Genomic DNA, 17,583 nt, shown 5'->3' on the forward strand with positions numbered 1-17,583 from the left:
TTTTTTGCATTGTAGCCACTTTATTTTTTGCATAGCCCCCCTTTGTTTTTTGCAGTGCAGCCCCTTTATTTTCTGCGTAGCCCCCGGTTTTTGCAGTGCAGCCCCCTGTATTTTCTGCATAGCCCCCCTCATTTTGCAGTGCAGCCCCTTTAATTTTTGCATAGCCCCCGTTTCGGCAGTGCAGCCCCCTTATTTAGTGCCTCGCACCCCCCCCCCGCCGCTGCCGCGCAGGCGCAGTCCCGCCGCCCCCCGCACGGGCGCGGGGCGTTGCCCGCCCGCGCTCCGCCTCCGCCGCCGGGGCCGCGGCGCGCGCCCCAGGGCGCAGTGCGCCTGCGCGGGGGCCCCCGTGTGGCGCTGCGAGAGGCGCGGGGAAGGGAAGGGGAGGGGGGAAGAGCGGGCGGGCGGGCGAGCGGAGCCGCCAGAGGAGCGGGAGCGCGGAGGGGGAAGGAGGAGGCGGCGGCGGCGGGGGGGGGCGCCGCGCTGCCGCTGACGGAGGAGGAGGAGGAAGCGGGAGCGAGCGAGCGAGGGCCGCGGCGGGGGGAGACAGGGAGGAAGAAAACCCGCGGCGGAGGGGGAGCCCGCCGCCCGCCAGCCGGCCCGCCAGCTAGGGGGCCCCCCCGGAGGGGATGGTGTCGTCCGCCGCCGCCGCCGCGGGGGGAGGCAGCCGGCGGCGCTGAGGGCGGCAGGGCCCCGCGGCGGAAGAGGCGGAGGGCGGCGAGGAGGAGGAGGAGGAGGCGGCGGCGGGCGGCGAGCGGCGGCCGGCAGCGCTGCGCGGGGGGAGGCGGCGGCCGGGAGCCGGGGCAGGGGCGGCGGGCTCGCCCCGCGCCGCGCAGCATGGTCCGGGAAACCAGGCACCTCTGGGTGGGCAACTTGCCGGAGAACGTGCGTGAGGAGAAGATCATCGAGCACTTCAAGCGGTGAGTGGGGAGAGGGAGAGCAGGGGGGGGTCTGCGCCGGTCCTTCCCGCGCCTTCGGGTCGCTCTCCCCACCCTTCCCCCGGGGAGGCCCCGTCCGCGGCTCCCCCCCCGTTCCCTCGGTTTGAGAAAAACGAGGAAAAAGAACCATGAAAGAATAAAATAACGGGGGGAGGAATGCGGGGGGACGGTGGCTCCCGCGGCCTGTGGAGAGGAGGAGGAAGAAAACAAAATCTCTGTAAATAACCCCCGCGCCATGGCGAGGATCGTCCGCAGAGGGCTGGCGGCGTGGACGGACCTGCGGGGAGGCCTGCCGGAGCGGAGAAAAATATAATAATAACGACTAAAAATAAACCACAAAAAGACGGAGGAGCAGCGTGTCGGAGCTCGGCTTTCTGCACGGAGTGGATTTCATGCCGAGGGGGGTGCGCGGTGTCTCGGAGGCAGCCTTAAGCCTGGCCATCTTGCTTCTCCATTGCTTTTTTTAAATTTTTAAATTATTCAACGTTTGGAGTGTTCTCTTTTTATTTCCCTCCCCCTTTTTACTGTGTTTTCCTCCGTCTGGAGCCACCCCGGCCCTGAGGATGCTGCGTCCCCCTCCGAGGTGCAGCGAACGGTGGGAACCGAAGCGCCTGCAGCTGCAAAAACGTGACTCTCAAAATCACACAAATCCACGAAGAAAACAGCTCGCTCGCCGGATCCCTCCACGCGGGAAGCACTCTGGACTCCTTATTATATTGTTTGTTTTTTTTTTTTTCCTCCCTTTTTTTCGTTGCATAGATTAATCCTGCTCATAAGGAAGTACTAGCTGTTTGCATGGTTGTATTTTTTTTCTCCCTTCGTCTTTTCGTGCGGGGAGGAGGAGGAGGCTTCTCCCCCGCCGCCTCAGCAGCACCTCGGGAAATGCTCTCGCACAAAGTTGATGCCCGGCACCCCACGCTGGAAGCTTTTTTTTTTTTTAGGGGGAAAAAGAAGGTAACGAGCCCAGGGTGGCTGCTCAGCTCACGGTTGTTTTAACACCCCCCCCCCCCCCCAAAAAAAAAAAAAAAAAAAAGGATTTTGAAGCTTTAATCTTCCTGCGTTGGAAAAATTACAGAGCGTCCTTAATAATGAGTCACCATGGGAAAAATAGATGCGGTGACACCGAGGGGGGGAAGGCAGGTCCCCGCCGCCTCTGCCCCGGCTCCTGCTCGCCTGCGGCTGCGGAGGGGCCGGGGGGGCTGGCATCCCCCTCCCCGCTGGCCGAGCGGTGAGCCCCGGGGCCGGTGAGCGCCGGTGGTGCCACCCGGTCTCTAAAATGGCGGCAGGGCCCCGGTTGGGGCGGGGGGGCCGAGCTGGGGTCACCCCGGGGTGCGGGGAGGAACCCCCGGGGGTCTGCTCCATCGTCCTGGCCTGAGCTGCAGCAGCAGCAAAACCCCATCTCGGCATCATCAGCTCTCAGAAATTGCCCTCTTTTAATTGAGCTTCACCTTTTATTTTCTCCCCTGAGCCCAGAATTGCTGCTTCGTCCATGGCAGCGTGCGGGATGGTGGTTCTGCATTCAAGGTGGTTTGTCTTGTCCATCAGTCCAGGTTACGTGACCCAGTGTTGTACAAAGGCAGGGTTTTTGGGGAAAGGATACCTGCTCCAGGGTTGTTTGTTTAATTCCAGGCATAGCTAGCTGAAGGAATAGGCACTTAAAAGTGGAAATTTGACATTCCTGGGTCTTATTTTGTCCAGTTCTCCTTTTGTAAGATGTATTAAAGCAGGAAAAAAGTTGCTATGGTACTGTTGCTTAGAGATGGATGGGAAAAAATGGCAGGCGCTGAATTGTTAATTACCTTTTTTTGGTTGTTTTTACCTTTGTGAGTTTCCATCAGAGGTTTGGGAAGGAGATTTGCAGCCAGGCAAGCCCCCCTCGTTTCTGCAATTTCTCGCTGTTTTTCAGAAGTGATTTTTAAGCGGGATTTGTGTGTTTGGGTGAGGCTGATCTCATGCAAGTAAACACAGTTAAAATACACTTCAAAACATTTGGCTGTGGGTGCAGGTACTAATGCATGGGGGGAAATGACACGCTGCCTCCGCAGCCCTTTTGGGGATATAAACACCTAAATATTTGTGGCTGGAAAAGGAGTAAAGGGCTATATGTTGAGTCGGGTTTCAGGCTGGATGTATAGGTGCTGTAGGTGGACAATGGAGCAAGGCTTCCTTTGTATGCTGGTACTCGCCTGGGGGAAGGGACATGTTACACAAGGATTGCATGGCGTGGTGATGGCGTGGTGATGGTCTATCCATAGGGACGGCGGTTGCCTGAGCATGGAGGTGGGATGTGGAAGGCTCCTTCCTTGGGAAGGACCATTTAATTTGTAGAGAAAGTCTTTTCAGATGGAGCTGGGCTTGGCGAAACCCAGTTCCCACCCATCCCCCAGCCTGTGAATGGGGTGAAGAGCATGCAGAGAGGCTGAGCCGTGGCAGCAGGAGGAAGAATTTGGGGAAATATCGCTGCAAATCTCAGCTCCGAGGGCTGGGGAGTAGTGTTACCCCTAAAGCCTCTGTGCAACCCATGGGAGTGTTTGTTTTTCCACTTTGCTTAGGAAATACTGTCATCTCCATATTAAAGCCTATACGCAAGCGGTCTTGCTGTTGCACAGTCTCTGCTAGGGGCAAGTTTGAGAAACACAACCATTTTGTTTCTAAAGAAGCAAAAATTCGAGGAAGGCTCCTAAAACTTAAAACCCAGCAGACTTATTCAATGTGAGGGGTCTGCTGCTTCCCCCCTGCCCCTTCACTTAACCAGTTACTGTGGGAACCTTGCTCGGGTTTGCAGTCTCGCAAGTAATTCTTTTAAGGAAGGAATTAAGAGGAAAGAGGTGTTTTGCAGAAACTGTATTTTTTTTGCAAAACGCTCTTGATGCGTTTTGTTTAGTGTGAATTGAAATAACGCGCTCTGCTTATGAATTCTCTCAAATGAGAGAATATTGAAGCTGGTCTCAAGAAGCGCTGGCTTACGTGAGCAGTGTTATTTTTTTCCATTAGAAGCCCTTTTTTGGATCTATCGTCTTGATAGTAAAGGGAATTGCAAAAGAATTGTTTTCTGTGCATTTTAACAAGCTGAAATTGTTACAGGCTTTCTGTTTTTCACCCAGCCAGATACTCCCTTCTTAAAAACTTCTTCCTAATGTGCTGTATTTTCTTTCAAATGAGTTATTAAAGCATTCCCGAATACGAAAGCAATCGGTGCCAGGATTGGAGGTCTGCTGTTAAGATGGAATAAGCAGCGAATCTGTGTTAGGGTATGGGAGATGAGGGCTCAGCGCTCAGGGAAGTGGTGGTAGCAATCACTTGGGTTCACCTAATTAATGCTGTCTTGACTAGCAGGAAAAAAGTCATTCACCATCATTGAAACAGATGCTCGGCAGCTTGCAGAACAAGGCGACTAAATATAGTAACAGTTGTCCCCAGCACAAGTGCTGGCCTTCCATATTTTATTTTTCCCTCTGTTTTCTTCCAGTTATCTGAAAGAACATGGCTTTGTCCCTTTATTGGTGTTTTAAAGGGCAAGAGGAGTAAAAGCCTCTTAATTATGAACCATGTGACTTTGGTATGCCATCTCCTATTCTGTGGGGGAATTAAGACATTCAGAGAGGCAACCAAGTCCAGGAGAAGCCCCGGATTTCAGGAAAGGTGCTCCTTTAAAATCATTAGAAATAAGTTGCAGATCAGAGCAGTCTTGGAGAAGACAAATAACTGTTCAGGTTTCTTTTAGGAAAATGTGCTTTTCTGGCTTCACCTTGTTCTGATTTCTGTTTTGAGGAGATGCATAGGATACCTTCAGGAGAAGTGGTTTGCATTTTAAACACAATTGCTCTGAGGAGTTGCTCTGCAAAAAACCTGGCATAATGAGAGGTGCATGTTTGTTTTCAATAACTTCTATAAAACATTTGGTCAGTTTACAAGAAATTGCTTTGTCTTTGATGGTTGGGAGTGTGAATTCAGCCTGGGAGCATGAAATCTCTGTGCTTTCTGCTCCGTACATCACCACTGCGGACAAAGGTGGAGTTAGAGGGCTTTTGGTCAGCTCTGCTCCAGATCGTGCACGGGGCAGAGCGGTTCAGATTGCTGTGGTGTGCTGACTGTGAGCACCGAGGAGAAAAACCTCCATGCCTATTTAGGATGATGGCTGCGAGGACAGCACCATTTCTGGTGCCTTTTTCTCACGTATGACACCAGCAGGTCTTGCAGTGCCTTTCCGCAGGAACAGGCTTGAGTCGGAAGTAATAGTACTCCAGTTTTTCTAGTAAAACTCTCAAATATGTTCCCAGGGTTTTATTGCTTATAATTGAGTAATAGTTCTTGGATATCACTTAGGATGCAAACGCATGGATGGTTATACTGAATCAGCTTTGCATATAGAGATCTCTATCCAGATGTATTTTTATTTTAGGAAAATACAGAAGTAAGGCTGCAGAATGAACTACTCCTGTCTTCTTTCTCGATTTGTATAATTTTTAAGTGATAGTATTTTCATAGATTAGGTACTCGCCTTCTTAGTTCAGAGCCTTTGAAGGAAAGGGGAAGGTAAAATTTATGCCTGTGCTTTGCTGAAGCAATGTCTAGAATATTGGGCAGCATCAGGACTTGTTTGTGCTGCGTTTTACAAATATCTCCAGTAAGGTAATCTTAGTTTTGCAGAATATAAAACCCAAGAAGGTGATGGGAGGACATTTGGTTGGGGGATTAGGCAAGGGGGTTAAATTAATTGCCCAGAATCAGAAGGGAAAGAAAGGTGTGGAAGACACAAGGCGAGTCCTGCCTCCTCGAGTCTCGGTCAGTTCCTAGTGAAAGTCGGCCTTGCAGTGGGCGTAGGTTCATCCGTCGGGTGGCTAATTGGGGAGATGGTGGTGCTGGTCCTGGTGGTGTGTGTCTTTGTTTTCTGTTAGACCTCCTTTAATAATTCTGATCCTGGCATAGATCCACCAAGTGCCATAAAGCAGCACAGGCATCACCTCCGTGGTGTACCAGGGGTGTTACCGAGCAGTGTTTGTCTTCAGCCACCTACTTCTTCCCCCGAGACTGAGTCACGCGGAGGATGGCTCCTCAACAGTTTAAGATTCATGAATCCTCTGGCTGCTCCGGGATCTGCTCTTTGCATGCACTTGAGGTGGTAGCTTGTTGACGCCATGCTGGCCGAGGAAATGCCTATATAATAATTTCAAAGAAACTTAATGAAAAGCCACAAAGAGCATAGATTTGGACTAAGCTTCTATTAAGTGTTTTTATATGCTGAGCCCTGTTAGGAAGATAAGTTGATGTCACTTGGTTACAAAATTCTGTCATCTGCTGAGCCTTTCTGGCATTGTTTCTTCTCTGAAGTTTCTTCAAAGGTCCTGGCTGTGTTTATTTGTGATTTGATGAGAGCAGCTTCTGTTGTCGCTGAGAGCTGCTCCAAAGTGGTGTTGGCTTTTGCTATTTCTTGCCCTTACTCTAAATTCCTTTGGTACAACGATAAAGTAATCCTAGCCGCCCTTTCTCGCAGATTGCAAGAGAGCAGACTCGCGTGTTGAGAACTTACCAGTCCTTGCGAGGCTTGCACAGGTATAGAATCCGTTCATCAAGTTAGAACAGGGGGCGAGAGAAGGCTTAACTTTGTTTTGTGATAGCCTTGTTGACTGGTTTAGTTTTTTTTTTTCTTCCCCTTGCTTTTCATAGGACAGAAAGTCATGCCAAGTTCTCCGGCAAATGACCTTATTGCCGTCTGTCTTACGGTGTGTCCAGAATTAGGTCCTTGTCTTTGCTGAGGGCAAAGAGGTGCTAGCTGGCTTTTCATAAAAAAGGAAGTAAATATTGAAATGAGTAGAGGGCAGGTTGCAGGTTTTGGATGAGTCAGTGAGTCAGGATGGACCTGGGGCTCCTGGGGAGTTTTGTTTTCATGAGCTGATGTGTCGCAACTGCAGGCTGTCTTGCTGTTGCGGTGGTTTCACGCTGTTGTCAGCTTGTGAAGAAGAGGAGGAGATGCCTTCTGCACATGAAGATGCACCTGAGAAATAACGAATATCAAAACGAGGTCTTCTGAAGATGTTTGGGAAGGGGTAAAACTGAGGGTCACCCCTCAGTTTGGCTGGTTGTAGACTACTAAAGGTTTTGGGGGAGTTGCTGGCAACAAGGGTTTAAGTTAAGTTGCTAGCGGGGTGGATATGTTCTGGTTTTGGTAGCTACCAAAAATAAGCACTTGTGAGATATTTTGCTTGTGTTTTTTATTAAGTTCAGTGAACTTGCTGAGGTCTGAGAACGCCCTGAAACCAAAGACTGCAAGGGCAAACATTCCTAAACAATGAACTGAGGAATAAACTAGAAAATATGATTACTCTCCATAATAAGATTTTGAGTTTAGCTGCATCTTCGGCATGCCGATTTAGAAATCTCGTGGGAGGAATATGAGCCTGAAGATGGAAATTCACAGTGTACAACCAGCCTCGCGGCTTACCTTTGCATGAGTCTTTGTAGTGTTCTGAAGACTACTTGAACAGTTAATGAAAATCAGACAAAAGCTGCTTTTTTTCGTTGCCTGAGCTAACAAGTCAGTAGTGTTTCCCACCTTGTACATGCTGGGGTAGCGCAGGAGGTTTCGCCTTTCTGTCTGCCTGGTGAGTAATGGCAGATCTGGTCTCCTCGAGTCTGAAAAAGCATCTCCAACGCTGTTCTGCAGTAATATATTAAGATGTGATGACGACTTCTGTACGATGAATAAAACACAGCAGCTGCTTTGGTTTCGGCATTTCCATAGTTATTGTTTAACCTACTAACACTGTGTAATCGTCCCGTGCAATCTGTAAAATCCTGCAGTGTGAAGATAACATCCTTTTATTAAAGAATAAACATTGTTACAGACTTTTCATAAATATACCAGGATATATTCCAGGGCCTGCTGCAATCTGATCTGTTAGCAGGATAGATTGAGTACGAAGGCAGTGTCTCTGAATTCGGTTGAAACCATATCCTTCTCAGGACGGATTTTTTGGAAGTGTGTCCTGTAGCATTGCATGTGTCTGGCTCTGTACTATAGTTTGTAAATTCATGTCTTGTCCGAGGTCCAAACGTTCATGGTGACTTGGGTGAGAACGCAGCAGAATTCGGATGTGAAAGGAACATTGATTTTCCGCTTGGACAAACTAATCATGGGAGATGAGCAGCAGTCTGTCTTAATGACCGCTTTCTGTTTAAAGACTTGGGCATCTTTTAAGAACAAAAGGGAGCTTTTTTGCTTCCTTTCTCTTCCCCTTTTTAATTAAGTTTAGCAACTTAAAATTGAAAGCACTTTTTTTTAAATGCACTTGGATCTGAAGTGTGAGCTTCCAAATCTCATCAAAATGCCCTGAATGTGCTCTCATCGCAACAGTGAAAAGCCAGATTAAGTCCAAACATGTCTGGAAGGAGCATGACTAGATGATCTGCACTGCTGTCTGTTGGATACCGATGGCGCTCTCCACAGATGGAGGCAGTGCTGACTTGTGTGTGTGATCCTCTTGGATCCATCCCTCTATCCAAATAGAAGAGCTTTCATGTCTTTTGTTATCCCCTGATGTGGTAGGAAATCAGAGCTGGGTTCAAACCAAGTTCTTGTCATGAAGGTGGTGAGGTACCCAATCAAAGCTGGATTTGAAACTACCTTCTAGCTCAATAAAAAGACTACTGCCAGGTTGTAAATTTTTTTTTTTTTTAAGCAAGTGGCGAATCACATTCTGCATTTCTCCAGGTACAAAACTGAGCCGGTTGTGTTTTCTGTCCATGGGATTCATTGAGAGTAACTTGGATGTCCCTGTCACAGATTTCCCCAACTGTGGCGTACGCATCTTTGGTGAGATGCTCGCCACTTCCGCCCGGCACAAAGCACCGAGCTGTGGTCCATCTGCTCTTGCCGGTGGTGTGAATACCTCCTGTCCTCATTAATAGTGACGGCTGCCAAAAAGCACATAGAGACTTATTTAAATGTTCCCTCTTTAGGCTCTCTGTGGCAGCTGCGGGTGACCTGTAATAGTTAATAGAGCAAAATAAGAAAAATAAATTGCCAAGTTGTATGTTTAAAGTAGTCGTCTTTGGAGGAAAAAAAGTCTTCCGGCCTCATTAGCATCCTAACTGAGGAGAATAAAAGCTTGGGATGGATCAGTATCTCCCTTGTATATGTAATCAACATCTGATTTAATTTCAGGGATCTGTGCTTGTATGTGTGAGACACTGCTCGTGGAAAGCCAGCTAAATACGCATCTGGACAGCTAACGATCTGCACAGTAACCTCATTGTAATCAAAGTTTAAATAAACCTTTGGTCTTTTTCTTAACTCTCAAGCAACTTGTTGGACCTATTAGTAGCAGAGAAGCTTTGCTACGTTGAAAAAAATAAAAATGGTTTCAACACTGATGTTGTAGGTGATAGGCTGGTTGCGGGTACGGTGAGATACACTGTTTTTTGGCAGCAGCTGAGCTCAGGAAGCATCTCTTCCTCCACCTCCATTCAGAGGTTACAGTCCCTCGGCTGTGCTGGCAGTTCATGCTCTTGCCTAGCTCGTGTCAGACTAATTGTTGAAAACAAGCATTTGAAGGTGAAGCTGCTCACTGAAAAATTAGGAAGCAGCTTTCCTGGTGGTTATGGTGATGTACCTGGATGTGTTGTGGATGGGACGGTGTATCTGGCTGATCCTTAAACCGTAAGAGGAGCCCTGTAGGTCTGGTAGTACCCATGCACCTCAAGATAAGGGTCTGCTGAATTCCTTGGTATGGTGAGGCCTCCTTAGGTCAGCTCGTAAAACCAAGGTGAGAAACCTCACCCGTCATTGCGATGAAATTCAAGCTAGCCTGTTTTCAGCTCGGCTTTGCAAAACCTTGACTTTGAATTGCATCAAAAGAAAAGCCATTAAAATCTGGCTGGCTAAGGAGCTTAGTTGTGGAAAGTTTTGAGCTCTCGCCTGTGGAGAAACCGCCTAGAGCGCAGGTAGTCACTGCAGACAAAACACCTGAGTGTGTGCCTGGCTCTTACCAGGCGCTTGTCAGCAGGGGATATTAGTTTCCTTGGGTTGACACCTGGCTCACGCCGAGTATTGTGCTGCCAGTTGGTTTAGTCACTGGAACAAACACTTTCTCCAAGGTGATGGTAGTGGTGAGTCACGAACCAACTAAATAACATTTGCACATCTGTATTTGCGTGACAGGCTGGTGGGGCAGTACGGGAGCGGCTGGCCAGCTTAAATACAAGGCTTTGTGGAGGAGGCTGGACTGCCTGGGAAGTGACTTTTTTTCAGGGTGATGGGACTTTTTTTCCTGCCTGGTTTCAAGATCGTACCCTTTAAGGAGTAGGTGAGCTTTTGAGGTTGTGACTTGAATATGGCCGTGAGTCCTTGGATCCAAAATGAATTTCAAGTTGTCAAACCTATTGGCTGAAGTCAGGCCAGTCACTTGTTCAATTGAGTTGTGGTTCGAGGGGGAAGACCAAACCAGTCACTTGGGATGGTCTAAGACACTGCAGACAGATAAACTATTTTCTTCTGAAATACCATTTTCTGGAAAACATACAAAACCTTGGAGAAGAGGTTACAAAGTTTGTGTTTCTCTGGAGAAGCATGAACCAGTGAGGACCAAGACTTACAAAGCCTTAAGATGATACATATTTAAAGTACTCCGCAGCATGGCAGGGAGACCATAATGTTATGACTCTGCATTTTCCTCCATCTGCTGCCGAATACATACAAAGCAGAGCTTGGAGAAGCAATACTGAGAAGGGGAATTACCCTTTCATATAAGAATGAAAAACTTGATTAATCAAGAGATTCCCCTACAGTTGCGATGCAGTGTGTTCTTAAAATCGAATCCAAACAAATCCTAAAATCAGTCACGCAAACGAACAAGCTTGAGCAATTCCTCTGCAGAAAGCATTTAATGTACCCTATCACCCCTGGTATTTTTGAAGCAAATCTGCAGATTATGCTTTAAGCTGGAAGAAAAAATGCCCTGGAGATGGAATTCAGCGGCTCTGTGTCTAGCATGTAGTAACGTGATACTATGCATCTGCGTAGGTTGGAGGATAAAGAATCACAGCGCATCGTACTTGATACAACACAGCTGAACATGCAGAGTTTCTACAAATTTTTGTAACCTCTTCAGGCTTCTATGAGTAGTCGTATTTATTCTCATCTGCTTGGAGAGCAAGATTGATATGATCTTGCCATGCATCTATATCTTCCCTAATCAATTTCGAAGCTGTTAGCCAGTTTCAGCTAAACTTGAGGGCAAGAGGAGTACTCACAGTCTCAGAGATACGACGTTCCTTTGAGTTTTGTGAAAACAAGCAGTTTTAATAGAGGAGAGAGACCTGATTAGCGGCCCCATGGAGAGAAAAGCTGCAGCGAGAGTGCAACCCTTATTAGACATTAAAGAATCCACATGGGAGAGAGGTGTTCCTGACCGTGGGAAAAGCTGCAGTGGGAACTGGCAGTTATTGGACGCCGGAGAATTCGACCTCAAGACATGCATCCATAAGAAATGAGTCCTCATTATTTCTGCTCACAAAGCTGCTTTGATTTTTTTTTTTTTAATAACGTATATACCAACAAGCCCTGCTACGGATGCTTGCATGCTTCTCCTTAATTGTACAGAAGCGACAACTAGGAAAGTTCCTTAATAACAGAGCTTCTGCCTCTTTGGCTGGCTGAGGTGGCTGCGCGAACAAGAAACTTGTATCGTTCAGCTACGTTTATGCAGCTTTGACTCGGTAATTTTGCATTAAGTCCTTCGTTACGGTTCGGTCAAGAGTTGCCTTCTGACTGCAGCGTGCGGATGGTCTGATGCAATGCTGGGCTCGCCTGACATTGCAGGCAGCGGAACTGCTGACTTGGGCGAGGATATTAAATGCAGCCCAGCTAGATGTTGCTGAGGTCAAGCTGAGGCTTTTTTTATTCCTACAGCTTCGTGCACTCCCAGCGTCCAAAGCGTGGTTCATCTTCCCCTCTGTTGTCTTCGTCAGGTTGAAATGTTGCTAGGACTCCGTTTGAGTGCTGTTTCGTGTTGTGAGGGTGTTGCAGTGGAGCTGATCTGTATCTCGAGGAACAGGTGTATCTATATGCGAGTTGCACCTGATGCGTATGCACTAGAACAACTTAACTGTGGCAAAATTTTTTGTCACGGGGGTTGCAGAAAAATTTCCTGCTTTGTTGACTATTGGAAGAAGTAGTTGCTACCAACAATAGCAACCATGAATAAATGGTTTTAAATGTTCTGTTTCTTCCCTCTCTGGTGGTACATAATAATTTCATTTGTATATTAATACCTCAGCAGTATCCAAACGGTGACTTTGCAATAAAGACATAAATAAAATGTCTTAATTAGGAATCACTCTTACTTAGTGTCTTAAGATGGAGCATTCCACTGAGCTGTAAAGCAAGAAGCGAGCGCTTATTTCAGCACAGAGTTATCTACTGGACTATCTGATCTGTCGAGCATGTTGCTCTTAAATAACAGAGGTATCAGAAGTATCAGTGAATGTGCCTATGCTAGCTTTTTAATTTCCTACTTTGTCATCTCTTAGGGAGGGATTACGAGCATAGACAAAGCCCTAGCTGTTTTCAGTGCGTGGCAGGAACACGTGCTGCATCTCATTAACAAAACCCCCATTTGTAGTCGGAGTTGGGAGATTTCCCATTGAGTGCTGTTGGGGGCTAAAGGGAGCTGCAAAGTCGAAGAGCGGTCTGGGTTTGAGTAATTTGGGCGGTGGGGCAGGAGGGGAGAGTTACGAGCATCGTGTTGAGGACTCACCCCAGTCATGTAAGCAGTCTGACTGAGCTCCATAACCTGGTTGATGGTTTCTTCTCCTGAATTTTGAGGTTTCCCTGAAGATCTTTACTGCTAGGAGGAGAGGTGTGGAGAATGCCCTGAAGAATGTTGTTTTTCTCCCCCCAAAGGTCGCAAAGCCAATAAAGATCACTCTAAATAGGTTTTAAAACATCTCAGATTGCAGTCTAGAAAATTATGGGAGCTCGGTAATTAGAGCATGTTTCTGAATCATTGCTGTTACAAGGTCTGTTCTTGGCATGGCTTGAAAACCGGCACTCCTTGTGATACGAGGAGCTTTTATTTTGCCTGGCTTTGGGAAGGTAAAGGTTTTCAAAGCCTCGTGTTGTCTGGATATATCGCTTGCTGACGAGCTTTCCTACTCGTGATTATCCAGAACGCTATCCCGGCTGCTCACGATGTCTTATCGTTATAGAAACAGCAATTTTGTGCCGAGAAAGGTAGAATTAGAGAGGCATTTAATTTGTTTTATTTTTAGCCGTCTTTAACACAGCGTAGCAGCTGGAGATAAGGAGAGCCAATACCATACGTTGCATCTCCTCTAGAGGCTGCTGGAAGTGCTCCATACATTGCTGGCAGCCTTTGTGCTGGTACCCTTGTCCCAGTGGGTTTTGTCACTTCAACCTGTTTCTTCAGAAAATTGGGGGAAGATCAGGTGTCTGGAGGAGTGTTACAAAATGGTGCTCTCAAAGGCTCTTCAAAGGGGGTTGTGTGTGTATGTGTTTTAGATAAATATTCACAGTATTTTCACCATAATCCTGAACAGCCAGTTTTCAATTTTCAAGATATAACTGAAACGCGAGTGCGTTGATGTGAGGGATTTCTGGTGTCCTGAGCGCTCTGGTGTGCCAGCTCCGTGCAGAGCCTGGTCTGGTACCCTTGGGAATGAAGGCTGCTGCCTTCAGCCGGCTTTGGATCAAGGCCTCAGTAATGAGACATTGCATAGAGTTGTTCATAGTAAATACTGCTTTGGTCTCCCTGCAGCGCAGCTGCTAGCGAAGGCCAGCGGCCCTGTGTACATTGCCATATTTGTCGTCAAGCATTTGAGAGATCGTTTGACAAATTCTCTGGAGTTGAGTGACAGTGCTACGAAGACGAGCGATTGCGGCTCATCGGGTGACAGTGCCCCATGTTTGTTAAAGTGGATTTTAAGTGTAGTTTTCCAGGGCTCTGGAATTCTGCTTGTTGTTTCTATCAAGATACATATCAATTAACTTGGATTATTTTAATCCCAGCCCTGTGCACACAGTTCTTTACGGTCTGTTGTCGGGTTTGCTGTCATACATCAGTTACTGTATTTATGAAAGAGCCCAAACCCAATAAGGCAGTCAGTGCATTTTTGAGTACCTTTTGTTTAGATTCCTTTATTCCTCTGTATCTGTAAGCTCTCAAGTCTTCCTTCCATGCTAGGCACATTTTTCTAAAAAAAATAATGTAGAAGTATGTAAATATTTTTCATGGCATGTAAAGTTTGTTGCTATAATGAATGTGAAGCATGGAACATGATGGTATGTAATTTTCTTAGGCCAAGCATCTTATAACTATTATATAGTATATTTTATTTATTATAGTAATGGCCTTGTTACGATCAATTACAGTGCCTTATTCTTTGCAAATGCCTCTGTAGAGACCCAAGTCCCTTTGTGTTACTGGCTTAGGAACTTTTACAGGGGTGAATGTTGGTGGTATGGGAGGGAGACGGTCGCTATGCAGTCATGTCGTGAGCTGGTGATACTGGAAGCTGGCCCTTAACTCGGAGCAGGATTTCTTCAGGATAGCTGTCACCATGGCTTGGTGTCCTGCTGCTGGTAAGACTGCGGTGCAGCGGGTTTTGCTGCTCTTCTGGTGTGTTATTTTGTGTATTACATGGATGGGAAGTAAACGTGTGTACTGTTGAGGTGGGCCAAGTTTTTGGACTGTGAAACAGATGTCCATGATAGCAGAAACCAGAACTGGCGTTAGTGAAGTTCAACAGCCGTCAGCAGGCTCGCTAAAAACCCCTGTGGAGCTGGTGATGGCAGCCTCCTTTATGGCAGCTTTGGTATTTGCACTCCTTGCATTTCCTGGTATCTGGAGGGGGAAGCACAGGACTAGAGTAGCCCCTAGCACGGGGTACTGGACTGATGCGGGGTTACGAATAAGGAGAAGAGACGCAGACATCTGGAGAAGTATTATTTCAGGTCACATTATTTTGTTATGAAATAACAACAAAGCAAGAGGAATGCGATTGGCCAAGAAAAGCTTCAAGCTGTGCGAGCGTTTTAGTGAATAATGCAGGCTGGGGCTTGCCGGGGTTATATAATAATGGAGGAGGAAGGAGTTTGAGCGTGGCACGGAAAAATCATCCCTGCTTTTCAGATGGCTAAAGATATCTGGCTTTAGTCAAAGTGAATCCAAGTGAATCCAAAATACTCAGATGTCCTGCTGCATCAGGACGTCTTGTCAAATCATGCTCTTAATGAGCGGTGCAGAAACAAGCACAAAAAACGCCTGCGTTATTTTTGATCTTGCAATGTGTCTCGCGTTTAGTAGTATCTGGAGCGTAACGTTGTGCTGACTTCTAAATAAAAATATGAAGTTTTTGTAGACTGGGATGTAGCTGACCTTTAGAAGTCTGCAGTAATGAAAACGGTTGGGTATAAAAGGTCTTCACAAGCTCCGGGGGAGATCAGCATGAGAAATAAGGAGGTAATATGATTTAAAGTGAGATTCAGTTTAAATTAAAAAAGCAAATCTCCCTGATTTCGACCTAGCATTTCCTATCGTGTACATAATAATCCTGTAAAGATCCTAATCAGTTTATAAAATATTGCAGCTAAATGGTAACATTTGCTTACTAAACATTTGCTGGCCGGCTTTCTCCTAGTCCATCCTTTGTTTAAAATGGTTTTGCTTGGGAATAGCAGAGACTGTGCAGAAAAATGAATGTTTGGAGTAAGCACCTGAGGTGAAACGGTTAACTAGAAATGGAAAGGCGAGGGTGCCGAGGGTGCAGGTACCCCCAAGGGTGCAGGTACCCCCGTGCAGGGAAGGCTGTAGGGTGAGGGATGACTTTGGCTGTGTCTGGGTGACACGTCGCCCCTGGGGAGGAGGAACCAGCCCGGCTTTGCATTGGCGGAGGCTGTGTTTCCCAACCGGCCGCTACGGGAGGAAGAGCTGGGGAGGAGGAAGGGCTGGAGAGCGAGAGAAACATGCTGAGCGGCCATGCCAAGAGCCCAGAGACGTTTCAGCTGCCTGATTATAGAGGTGCTTTGATCTACAGTGAATAAACCGATAATGCGTAAATTATGAATTCCTTTTCTTTGTCTGAAAAGCTGGATTAGCGTGGCTTTGTTCAAGCAGTGATTATTGAGCAACTTTTTTTTTTCCTGACAGGGCTGCTAGGTCTGTGTTTACAGCTGGGTGCTGTGATCATGCTGTGCGGGTGGAGGGGCTCGGTGGCATAACAGCTCTCGCATGTCCTCGTCTCCTCTGCTTCTGGTTGAACTGTAAACCCCTCCAAAAATACGGCCTCGGCCGCCTTCATTACAGTATGGAGCTAATGATTAATCGGCATGAGTTGCAGATGGGAAGAGGCACTAAAAAGCCGTGTTTTCGTGAGGGTCTGCGGATTGGGAGCTGAGTGAACGCGCCTCTTTGTTTTCTGTTCGGTCTGCCAGCGATTGTGAAACGCAGCCTTCTGGGAAAAGGCTGACGCACAGGTATAAAGATATGAGGCGAAGGTTGAGAGGAGCCGCTCTGTGAACGTTACCAAAGGTCATGGCGATGCCTTCTCTTTTCTTTTGTCCCCTCTTCCCAGCCCTCGGGATCCGGACAAAGGTTGCTCCTCGGAGCACGTTTGCCTCCATCTTGCCTTAACGTGCGATCTGCGTAACGAAACACAGCGTTATCGCCGCCTCTCCTCCCCCGGCCCTCCAGAAAGTATCGTTTTTTTTCTTGTAATGTATTATTCTGCTGCAGTAAACCCGTCTGGTGATGCAGCACTGCAGATCTCCCCTCCTCTCCCCTTGATGCAGTCCTCCTCCCGGCAGCACCTGCCAAGACGGGAGCAGCTCGGAGAGATGCCAACGGGTGGGGCTGGGTCGGATCACCAGACAGATTAATCTTCACGGTGGGGGACCGAAGGATGTGTGTAATCGCAGGACCGCGTTGGGGCAAGGAAAACGCAACCCTTCCTCTCCCAGCAGCTGTCCTTGAATACTCGGGGCTCTCTCCTTCTCGGTTTTCTTTCATCCCCCCCTTACGCTCCCTTTCTCCTCCCCCCGTCTGCCTCCCTCGCTTTCAGCAAAGACGATTGTCACAGATTATCCTCGGGGCTCGACAAGGGTACGGTGCAGGACACCAAAGCACAGCGTATATTTATGTATCTGGATAACTGACGGATTAAAACGCACTGTCTCCAAGTGGGGTGATTTAGGACCGTGGCTGCAGTAGAATACAGTAGTAGCCTCCCCCATCCATCTCTGATTTAGGGGAAAAAAAAAAATAATTTTTAATTAATGGCAACCAAAGTACGCTTTTCCCAATATAAAAATTAAACTCTGGCTGCAAGAGTTGTGCGTTTGCTGGGTGATTTTGTTGGTACATGGGGAGCATATTACAGCGATGTTCTGTATCTTCTGCACTTTCTGGGCAGCATCAGCTCGAATATTTGAACATTTTAACACATTTCTGGATCTTCTGCAGCAAAAGAAAAATAATTGAGGTCTGTGCGTATGTTATAATAACACGTACGTTGTTAGGATTTCAGAATGAGGAAATAGAAGAATTTTTGTCAGGATGGTGAGTGGGAAGAGTCTTTCAGAGCCCATTTCTGATGTAACTGGCAGGCAGCACTTCATATTGAGTAGGCTGTG

General features: G+C 47.3%; 1 protein-coding gene across 2 annotated transcripts in view; it reads left to right on the plus strand.

Annotated features, from left to right (window-relative positions):
• The first annotated feature begins 517 nt into the window (after positions 1–517).
• Positions 518–17,583, plus strand: part of SPEN (spen family transcriptional repressor) — a 67,834-nt gene continuing 50,768 nt past the window's right edge. For both annotated transcript variants that reach the window (XM_072883858.1, XM_072883859.1), the window contains exon 1: positions 518–917. In XM_072883858.1, the coding sequence (XP_072739959.1) occupies positions 835–917 (83 nt within the window). In that variant the 5' untranslated portion in view covers positions 518–834. The remainder of the gene's footprint in view (positions 918–17,583) is intronic.

This window comes from Ciconia boyciana, chromosome 19, assembly GCF_034638445.1.
Source record: "Ciconia boyciana chromosome 19, ASM3463844v1, whole genome shotgun sequence".
In the NCBI taxonomy this organism is placed as follows: Eukaryota; Metazoa; Chordata; class Aves; order Ciconiiformes; family Ciconiidae; genus Ciconia; species Ciconia boyciana.